The sequence below is a fragment of the Podarcis tiliguerta genome (genome assembly GCF_965153285.1).
Source record: "Podarcis tiliguerta genome assembly, chromosome: 10".
Classification (NCBI taxonomy): domain Eukaryota; kingdom Metazoa; phylum Chordata; class Lepidosauria; order Squamata; family Lacertidae; genus Podarcis; species Podarcis tiliguerta.
In genome coordinates, this window is record NC_139543.1 from 29,805,134 (window position 1) to 29,816,139 (window position 11,006).

Below are 11,006 nucleotides of genomic sequence, written 5' to 3' on the forward strand. Positions count from 1 at the left end.
TAATTTTTATACCTTATGACAACTATATTAATATCCCATAGGCTGTACCACACTGTGGAGATTGGATGGGGCAGGGGTCTCCCTCTGTCCAGCCCAAACCATCTCCACCAGCCTCTGTGCATGGCAGCATCACTCATCCAGTGCAGAGCTCCCTGTTTTGCCTACCAAAAGTGAAGGCTATGGGCAGAAGAGCTGCCATCACAAAGAGCCTTGCAATGCACTGGTACCTCATGTTAAGAACTTAATTCGTTCTGCAGGTCCATTCTTAACCTGAAACTGTTCTTAACCTGAAGCACCACTTTAGCTAATGGGGCCTCCCGCTGCTGCCGCACTGCCGGAGCACGATTTCTGTTCTCATCCTGAAGCAAAGTTCTTAACCTGAGGTACTATTTCTGGGTTAGCAAAGTCTGTAACCCGAGGTACCACTGTAGTGCAAATCTGGATTACATCCTCAATGTGTTTTTCACATCAGTGAGCAACACTACCAGGCTCCACACAACCAAGATTGAAAGTGTCAGCATATAGCTTAAAGAACATGGCTGGCAGGCAGTCTTTTACTCCTGTTTTAGAAGCTAAACATGAGCAAGGCCCTCAGAATGAGAAGCACTGCCACTCCAATGGTATGAGCTTCTAGGACTATGTTAAATTATCAGGCACAACATTGTGTTTCTGCCTGTAATTGCTTGCTTAATCATCAAGAAACCATTAGTTCGCAATCTTGCACCACCAGACAAAAAGCAAATAAAGAGGCAAATGACATGCACAGCTAACATTTCATAAAATTTATTTTCATAAATTCTTAATGTTATCCCGAAAGAAGAGCAGATGGAGTATAATTGCCCCTCCTGATCTGCCTGCACTTCACAGTACACAACCAATACAAAACACTCCACTCTGATAAACACTCCACTGCACATAAGTGTCTTACCCCTTATTAACAGTCAATGACAAGCCTTGGAAAAGGGGTCAAAATGTACTTCAAACTTCTCCAGCATTCCAGAAGGATCAACAGAAAACATGAGGCTGTGGTGTTTTTGTGTGATATATAAAACAAGCTTTAGAACTTTTTAAAATTTCACAAATCTAAAATAGACCGGATACAAGCCTTCAAAATAGCAGAAACTACCGACAAAACAAATAATTTGCATCTTTTACTTTTTGTATTAATTATCCACTTTTGGAATAAAGTTCCTTTCATGTCTCAAAATACTGCAGTGTTTGAAAACACAGTATTTAACTAGAAGTACATTAAAACATTTTAGAAAGTGTAGGAGCCAAATTGTGGGATAATTCCTTCACATCAAAATGCTAGTAGGGTAAGCTTTCACATTCCACAGATGACCAGCAACAGAATGTTAGCTTATTTAAAGCTTTGACGTTCAATAGCAAAATTAAGAGACTCCATTTTATGCTATCCAGCCAGTGACAATTGTGAATATCAAAGGACACATCTGTGGCAATTATTGCAGAAAATAGAATTCTAATAGCACAAATGGAGGTTGATGAGCAAGGCTTTCAATCAAAAACGATATGCAAACGGATGGAGTTAAGCCTTTACTGAACAGCCAAGATGACTGCAATATGTAATTAACTGATCTCAGAATAGAATCATAAACACCAGTTCTCTAAAACACCCTTTATACAGGAAACACTGAAACCACAGTGGAATGTAAAAACAAGCTCCAATCTCAGAGCATTCTGCAGATTTCCTAGGTCTTAATAACTTTTTTGATGCTACATCCAAATTATCTCAGGAATTCTAACAACTCCCAATTACTTTTTATTAAATGCTTCTAGCAAACGCAGCAGGTGTAGGAACAGATTGATGATGTCCAAATAGAGGTTGATTGAAGCCAATATGTATTCTTCAGGGGAGAGTTTGTGCATTAGCAGATGAGTGTCGTAGATGATAAATCCACAGAACAGAAGTGCTCCTCCAGCAGCTAGTACCACCTCTAATACTTCACTATAGAAAAAAAGCTGTAACCAAAGAACACAGAGAGAGGTTTTGTGCAAATCTCTTTCATAAAAGCACACCAAAAATTAGATATGACCATAATGGAACTATAATTAAAGCTGAATGGTTGTAGTCAATGTAATGCTAAGGAGGTTATTCCATTAGTACAAGCTTTTCTGCTTGCCTTACAGAACAATCTCCCCTCCCTTCTCATGATGTTCTGCAGGTTCTTCTGACCCTCTGAAGCAGATCTGAAGAGCGCGGTGCAGGAGAAGGGGTGAAATTCATGTTGTACTAGCAAGCACCATTGCCCTGATTTCTGCTAGTGCAGTGATTTGTTGAATATGGCCACTCATATATTTTGCTTGCTTACAGAGAAGCTGTATACAGTGGTACCTTGGTTCTCGAACTTAATTCGTTCCAGGAGTCCGTCTGACTCCCAAAACGTTTGAAAACCAAGACGCGGCTTCCAATTGGCTGCAGGAGCTTCCGGCACTCAAGATTTTTGGCCTTTGGGAGCCGATTTGCTCAAGAACTAAGTTGTTCGCGAACCAAGGTATGACTGTATGCAAAACATACCATTTTCTGGTCGTTCCTGAGTCTTTAGTGCTTTCCATATCTTATCATTGTTACGGTTGCCATATTTTGAAGAGCCAAAAAATAAAAAAAATAAAAAAGAGAAGACGCCATGGCAACTCTACTATATGTGGGCTATAGAAGCTGTGATACATTGCTGAGGAGGGCAGGAGAAGAGAAGAGGGAAGTCTATGTCTCATCCAGAAGGTATAGCCAGAGAATTTGGCAAATTTTAAAAATCCACCCAGACAGAAATTTTACCCCTGAAAAAAGAGGGTGTGCCATGGAAAAAGAGGACACACGGCAACCCTAACATTGGCAGACCTTGTCATGTCTTCTTCTATGACTTTCATTATTTGACAGGAGTTAGGAACCTGTGCCTCCAGATGCAGTACAGGAACTCCCAGCATCTCCAACTACTGGCCCTGCTGGTTGGGGTGGATGGGAGTTGGAGGCCAGCAACACATGGAGGACCACATATTCCTTCCTCCTGCTGCTGTAGAACTGCTCTTTTGAGATGACAAAACTGAATTCGCTTCAGAATAGCCAGACAGGGATCTCTGGTCCCAATTCCTATATAGCTGTTAACATTGTTGATTGGCTATTATTATTATTGTTGTTGTTGTATCTATTTTCTTGAACACATTGCTATCCTGAAAGGTTTTGGCAAGGGCTGGGCATTTTGTGTCTGTGTTATTCTGAAAAGATGTTTTGAACTGCATTCTTCAAAACATTTGAGCTCTACCATCTGTGTCTCTTACGTTAGTTCTCTAAAAAACTATCTCCCACACTATAGTCGCAGATCTTGGGGTTTTATCACTAAATGCTTTATTTGGCAATTTATACTGATGCCGTTTTTACTTTTGTCAAGATGAAAACATCTAAGCTCTTTAAATTGTATTAACATGTCCATAGCACAACACACAGACCAAGTGATGTGCACTGGTTTTTCCTACTTTGTATTCAAATCATGGAATTGTAGAATTGGAAGAGACCCCAAGGATCATCTTTCCCAACCCCCTGTAATGCAGGAATTTGGCCCACGGCTGTCCCTGGTGGGCTTGATCCACCAGCCTTCTGATTAACAACCTGATGCACCTACCCATTGCACCACAGAGGTCTTATGGTGGCTTCAAAAGAAAACAGATTAAAATACTGGAGTAAAACTCTAAGTAATTCTGCTGCAACCCCATGCAAGTTTACTCAGAACTTAGCCCCATTATGCTCAAGGAGGCTTAATACCCAGTTAAGAGTGTATAGGACTGCGTCCTTGATTTATGTTACACGTTACAAAACATGCCTAGAAGCACACCACAAATGAACTGCAGTTTTGTACCAGATCTTGGTGGAATGAGTTTACACTTGGTCAGTTCAGTCATCATTCAAAAATTTAGAAATTGTACTTTTAACTGGGCTTGCAAACTGTGGTTTAGCATTGTTGAGCTTAAGACAAATCCAATACAGCAGAAGTCCAGTTTAGAAACATATAAACTGTAACCACTGAATTAAGTATATTTTTTAGTTTAAAAACTGTATTAAACTTCCTACGTCACCCATTTCAAACTGAGGAATAACAATACATGTTACAGTGAACTCCTTTACTACTACAAGGAGTCCCTGAGTCAAAAGGACCTCAAATTAGATGGGGGGCACAGCCCTAGCATAAACCCACCCTCCCCCCTTTTAAATTATCCAGTGATGTTTTCAATAACAACAACAAGGTGTGACCTCTTACCCTTAGAAAGCTTGATAGAAGAAGAATCCATAAGCAAGCAAACAGCCTGTGAACACACATTAATAGGTTAGTGACTTTCTTCTTAAACTACGCTTTCATCTTCGTTACATACATGCCTATTATAGAACATACATTCGCATTGTGATACTCGCTATCACCGTTTCAGTCATGACAAGTCACACTGACCCCCCCCCCCCCGGATTTTACTTCATGCACACACTTTATCAATTCAGCTGCCCCGTGTTTTTCCAACAGCAACTCTCTACAGAAATGGCCACCACTGTATATTAAGTGACACAGTCATTTGTTCACCTCTATGAGTAAGCAAATGTTGCTGTTTTTTGCAGGGTGGTTATAGAAACTCCCCCAATTTTTGCCACTATATCCTCTTATACATGGATGTATATATACTGTGTGTGTGTTTGTGTGTGTGTATAGGAAAGTAACTTACCCTGCTCCAACTTTGCTGAAATCTCTTTTGGACTGCAAAGTGTACAAAGTGAGAGCAAAAAAGACAGCCGTCGTTAAGATAAAGGCTTGCAGAACAACAGATACTTCATAGAAAGTCACTATGGGGAGAAACAAGGAAAGGTAAATTAAAATCTTTATCGAACATTTGGCATTGTTACCTCAAACTAAATCAATGCAGGCATCGTGCTCATGCTCACATTAAGAAAAAAAATTATCAGCTACATTTGACAACAGCTAAGCATACCTATATTCCAGGCAATGAGACACCTATGTTTACAGTGCTAATCCCAAGAATAACCATGCTAATTTCTATAGAATATAATGAAAGAATAATAGGCAGACGTCCATACTTCCAGGGTACAGTCTCTCTTCTTTTAATTATACTTTGCATTTCTCTATTATTATTTTTTGTTCATTTTTGGTTGGAAGAGAATGTATAACAGAAGAGACATCAAATCTGGCTTCTGTACTGTCAATCACCTTTCAGCAAGCAGTAACAAATCATAAAATAGGGCTTCTTCCTTTCTATTTCTATCTATATGATAAGGGTGAATGCATACCTGTAATAGCAACAGTCAGTGCTTCAAGAAGGGTCTGCGAAAAATAAAATGAAAGAATTATCATCTAAAGCCAACATTAAGGCAGCTCCACTCAGCAATCTCAAGCCAAAGGGCACCCCGTGTACGGCAGCACTCTATCAGACACTGAAGAAATTGGAATGGTCAGCTTGTGCAGCCAGGATGTGCATGCAACAGAGTCATTAGACTGGGTTCTATGCATGTCAGTCGAGTAATATGTTTAGTTCAAGATAAACCTATTTGGATTAAGGAAAAGTGGCATGCCTTTATATACCTTCCACTTCCTAGAGATCGCACCAACCACCACAGAAGCAGACAGTGCTTTATAAGCAATTGGGCACTGAACACTAGCTGTGTTAAAAGCATTTGTGTGAGAACACAGGGTTAAAGTAGGAACAGGGCCGGGCACTGGCGCTGCTCATTGGATTTGGGGGCAATTACTACAAAGGCGTAAAGAAAGTTTTAAAGCATGTTCCATCGAATAGACTCGGAAAACTTGAAGAAGAACCATGTTTTATCAGGGTTTCAAATTATGGGGAGAATATCTAAGTGCATGCAATTGAACATACTTAAAAACCCTCCAGCCTTCATGCTCATTGGACAAAGTTTTGAAGGGGCCCTTTAGGGCAGAATTGGGGGGCACACAAGCGGAGGAGGGGTCAGAGAAGTTGCATTGCACAAGGAGAACTCCATTGTTAGATGCAACCCACTGTCTTCCTGAATTCACACTATTGCACTTTTCTGAGCACACAGAGGAAACAGTGTATGTCAATTTTCAGAAGGTACAGTGCGTATTTTACAGACCTACTTCACTCTTTGAAAAGCAATCTTAACAGAAAGGCTACTAGGAGAACAAATTATCTGCAACTTTTTTAAAAGTCTCCACAAAGCGGTAAGGAAGAAAGTGAGCTTTGGAAATACTTACAAAGCCAAAGAGAAGATATAAATTAAGTGGATGCTGATGTCTGTACAAAGTTAATGCCACAATCACAACCAGGGAACCAAGCACGGATACCAGAAGTACAGCTGGGCTGTGAGATTTAACAGAGAACACAGTCAACATTAATTTGCTGGTTTTTTAGCTCCTTTTGTTTTAATGTAAAAAAAAGTAAGAGTCTATTGGATACATGTCTAAAAATTTTTAATATATCTGCACTGAAGTTCAGACACCTCTCTTCTGGTCGTATGAAATTAAGACATCTATAGTTACAAAGTTACCAATATTTCAAGCGTATGAAGCCCTCAAATAAATAGCCATGCTCATAGTAGCAATTTATTTCTGTATAAATTCTGTGACAGAAAGTAGATGAGCTTCATTCAGGAACACATCTGAGGGGAAGAAAAATATAATCTCTCTCAGCCTTAGTCCTCCATCTACAATATGGTAACAATAAAGGGTTGTATTAAGGGTGACCAAGGTAATGCAACCTGCTTTGAACAATTTAACACACCTATATAAATGCTGCTTATTATGCTTAGCAGTAGCACAGCTACATCCACCAGTTGCACTGTTGTCATCTTTTATTGACCCTGCTCAAGTGCCTTTAACAAGCATCATTATATACACGAAATATAGAGACCCACCCACCCCTGAGTTACAGCAGACTTATTGGTGTAGTTGTTACATTTTTTAAAAAAATGGCAGGTTGATGGGAATTATTTTTGGGTCAGGGAGAGGTTTATCGGTGTTGTTTTAATTTTTCTCTTCTAGTTAGTGGATGCCAGTATTGTTTTGCTTACTCTTCACATACTGCTAATGCTTTTCTATTACTGTTATGCGAAGGAGCTGATGTTTTGTTTTCCCAATATGTTGCATGCAATAGTATTGAGTTATATGACCTCTCCCCCTTTCTATGGTATAATGTATTTATTTTAAAAAAATTCAATGCAAGTCGCTTGGAGACCCTTCGGACTAAGATGTTTAATAATAAATAAATCATTGTTATCTCACAGTAGCAAGCAACATACAGAAGAGAACCATGCTTGAGAACCAATGATGCCAACAAAATTCCCTGAAACCTATTATTACATCAAACAGTATCCTGTCTAAAATTTATTATACACTGAAATGTGGGGGGAATACACTGCAACTGTAATCATCAAAAGGGTCTACCTTTCATGCACAAACGTCCGAATTGTCTCAGAGTACAGAAAAGCTGCAGAGGTCACCGTAGTCAAGAAAATTTGAACTGAAAGAATGCTGTAGACTTTGCGCAGAAATGCTAAAAAATGGGAAATAAGACAGCATATTAACATAGATTAATTCTTGCTTTCTTGCTTTACCTCGAATCAGAGGATTAATAAAAAAAACTAGTGCATCTTTTTAATGAGGCATAGAAACAAAAACAATAAATAGTGTAATAGTGAATAAATTGTACTCATTAGAATGAACAAGTGGTTCCTCAAAGGGCAGCAATAGGTTAACATCCTGTTTGTTTAGTAGCATTGCCAAAGTTATGCATCAGGGAATACATGAGTAGCCCAAGTAAGCACTGAACTGCACAAACAAGACAATGGACGGTAAATGAAACCAAATCAAGAGGATATGTTTGCCTGAAATGTTTGTTGCTGGCCAATGAATTATTACAGCATTCTCCTTCCGCCTTCCATCCATACATACATTCACAGTGGGCACTCACATTGCCACAGAGCAAATAATACCTGTACAAAGACCATTGCTGGATTTGCAGCTCATTCAAAGATGTAACAATTCCTTGCAGAGTCAACATCATTTTTCCTAGTCCTACTCCTGCAATTTTGGCAGCATCTGGAAACACATTTTCCTAAAGTAGATGCAGCTTTCCCCACCCTTTTCACCAAGTGACAACGAAAATAAGTTGTCAGCAGTATGCTGATAACACTCAGCTCTATTTCTCTTTTACATCTGCAGGTGAGGCAATGGATGTGCTGGACTGGTGTCTTCCCTCGATAATGAACTGGATGAGAGCCAACAGACTCAATCCAGGTAAGGTTGAGGCACTGTTAGTGGGTGGTTCCCTAGACCGGATGGCTAGGAGGTTACCTGCTCTTGACGAGGTTACATTTCCTCTGAAGGAGCAGGTTCATAGCTTGGGGGTACTCCTGGATACTTTGCTGTCGCTCGAGGCTCAGGTGGCCTCAGTGGTGTGGAGTGCCTCCCATCAGCTTCAGTTGGTGGCCCAGCTATGCCCTTATCTGGATAAGGATAGCCTAACTACTGTCATCTATACCCTGGTAACCTCAAGGTTAGATTACAGCAATGCGTTACACGTAGGGCTGCCTCTGAAGATGGTTTGGAAACTTCAGTTAGTGTAGAAGTCAGCAGCCAGGTTGCTCACCGCGGCAAGACGGTTTGAGCATATTAAACCGATCCTGGTCTGACTGCACTGGCTACCAATTAGTTTCCAGGCCCAATTCAAAGTGCTGCTTTTGACCTATAAAGCTTTAAACGACTCAGGACTGCCTCCTTCCATATGAACCTCCCCAGACCCAGAGATCATCTTCAGAGACTCTTCTTCATGTGCCTCCTCCTTGAGAGGTTCGGAAGGTGGCAACATGAGAACAGGCCTTTTCTGCAGTGGCTCCCTGTCTGTGGAATGCTTTCTCCAGGGAGGTTTGCCTGGCGCCTTCATTACACACCTTTAGGTGCCAGGCAAAAAACATTCCTCTTTAACCAGGTCTTTGGTTGACTGCCATTCAATGCCCTTTTAAAATGGGTGGGTGGGGGCAGTGGTTATTGGGTTGTTTCTGTTTTTATTTTCATTATAAATTTTGTGATTTCAAGTTGTAATTTGATCCTGTGAACCCCAATAATCTGCAATTTGGAGACAGGAGGATGGTTTGTCCTTTGCCATCTAGCTAATAAGGATTATCAGCACACGGGGTGTGTGTGTGAGCGAGAGACAAAAAGACAGACTCAATTAATTTTTCTCTCCAGCCAAGCTGCCTTTTAAACTTTTTTTTTATTAAAGTGTCTTTTCATCTTTGCTTCTACCTTAGTGTGTGCATCAGGGTGATGCTGCCAAAGCCCTGTCTGGAAGCCAGTGTGGTGCAGTGGTTATTATTATTATTTACTGAATGTATATACCACCCTATGCTCTGAGGTCTCAGGGCGGTTCACAGAACAAAATCGAAATACAGGATATATAATCAAAAGAAAAACAACAACCCAATAACACCCCCCCCCCAAAAAAACCCTCCACATTTTAAAAGGGAATAGGATGTCAATCAAGTCAACCAAAGGCCTGGTTAGAAAAGAACAGGTTTTTTTGCCTGGCAGAAGAAGAAGAGTTTGGATTTGATATCCCGCCTTTCACTCCCCTTAAGGAGTCTCAAAGCGGCTAACATTCTCCTTTCCCTTCCTCCCCCACAACAAACAGTCTGTGAGGTGAGTGGGGCTGAGAGACTTCAAAGAAGTGTGACTGGCCCAAGGTCACCTAGCAGCTGCATGTGGAGGAGCAGAGACGCGAACCCGGGTCCCCAGATTACGAGACCCTCACTCTTAACCCCTACACCACACTGGCACCTAAAGGTGTATCATGAAGGTTAGTGTCGGACTAAAACCTTGCCTCTCAGCCTCACCCTACCTGGCAGGGTTGTTGCAGGGATTACATGGGGGGGGTAAGGGGCTGAGAAGAACCATGTTGACACCTTGGGAGAAAAGGGTGGGATAGAAAACGAAATTAAAGGCACCGCGGCGATGACGCCTTCTTTCTCTGGTTTCGTCCTGCGCCCTTAAAAGCTGCGACAGGCTCAGCTCCAGGAAGCAAACGGGCCGAATCCTGACCCTAGAAAACCAGAGGGGGGGGGGGGACCCGGACATGCCTGGAGAGGGAGCGGGGCAGAGACCTAGAGGCAAATGAGCAGGACACCGCCCCCCTTTTTACCCATGCGGATGTGGACGCTGGCAGTGGCCACATTCGTGCCGTAGTTGAAATCGTCCTCGATGGACGTCCTCGGGTAGGAGGAAGGGCTCTCCGCGGCCATCATCGCGGCGGCGGCGGCTTCGGCTCAGTAGTGGGAAAGCACCAACTGCGCACCAGCCCCAACGATCCGCCTCCCCGCTCTCTCCTCAGGCCCTATCCGGGTGACGCAAGCTCGTCGATCGCGGAGCGCGTCGATCGCGCCTTCGAGCGATTCGCTCGGCCTTCCCCCGGTTTAAGGCTCGCTGGCGCTTCTCTCTCCCCTCCCCCCACCCAGCTGCGTCGGAACGGTCGTCGCGACGTATGGTTGGTGGGCGTGGCTAAGGCTTCCAAATAGGCTTTGTCTTCAGAGCTCGCTCAGTTCTTCTCTCCCTCCCTCGAGTTCCAAATCAGCTGCAGGAAGTTGTGGCTGTTCCCAGACCTCGAGCTTACAGAGAAATACGTTTAAAAAAATAAAAAATGATATTCTGCAGAGAAGGGCGTTTGAGGAAGCTCAAGGGCAGGGGTCAGGAAACATTTTCAGCAGGGGGCCAGTCCACTGTCCCTCAGACCTTGTGGCGGGCCAGACTATATTTTTTGGGGAGGGAATGAACGAATTCCTATGCCTCACAAATAACCCAAAAGACGTGCAGACCGGATCCGGCCCCCGGGCCTTAGTTTGCCTACCCATGGGTTCAGATCCCTCCAAGTGTCCCTGTTTTCCAGGGACAGTCCTTGGTTTTAGAAAAGCAGTCCTGGTTTCTGATTTGAACTCGGAATGTCCTGCTTTTCCTTAGGACATCCCTATT

The 11,006-nt window shown here is 42.3% G+C and overlaps 1 protein-coding gene across 2 annotated transcripts; it reads right to left on the reverse strand.

Annotated features, from left to right (window-relative positions):
• Positions 1–767: 767 nt before the first annotated feature.
• On the reverse strand, positions 768–10,485 carry TMBIM4 (transmembrane BAX inhibitor motif containing 4). 2 transcript variants are annotated; one of them, XM_083400080.1, is made up of 7 exons: positions 10,183–10,485; positions 7,431–7,539; positions 6,243–6,348; positions 5,300–5,333; positions 4,720–4,837; positions 4,269–4,314; positions 768–1,980 (listed from the first exon to the last, which is right to left on the reverse strand). In XM_083400080.1, the coding sequence occupies exons 1-7, from the start codon at positions 10,283–10,285 to the stop codon at positions 1,774–1,776; spliced, it is 723 nt and encodes a 240-aa protein (XP_083256206.1). In that variant the 5' UTR covers positions 10,286–10,485; the 3' UTR covers positions 768–1,773. The 2 variants fall into 2 exon arrangements, with proteins under 2 accessions (XP_083256206.1, XP_083256207.1); XM_083400081.1 differs by having other exon boundaries at positions 7,431–9,568; positions 9,814–10,454.
• Positions 10,486–11,006: the final 521 nt, after the last annotated feature.

Excerpts from the sequence above, each read along its gene's own strand:
- TMBIM4 (XM_083400080.1), bottom strand. The coding sequence starts at position 10,285 with ATGATGGCCGCGGAGAGCCCTTCCTCCTACCCGAGGACGTCCATCGAG. Across the intron at positions 6,349-7,430 it reads CGGACGTTTGTGCATGAAAG|CCCAGCTGTACTTCTGGTAT; the intron begins GTAGACCCTTTT and ends TAAATCTCACAG. Across the intron at positions 4,315-4,719 it reads TTCAGCAAAGTTGGAGCAGG|GCTGTTTGCTTGCTTATGGA; the intron begins GTAAGTTACTTT and ends GTGTGTTCACAG.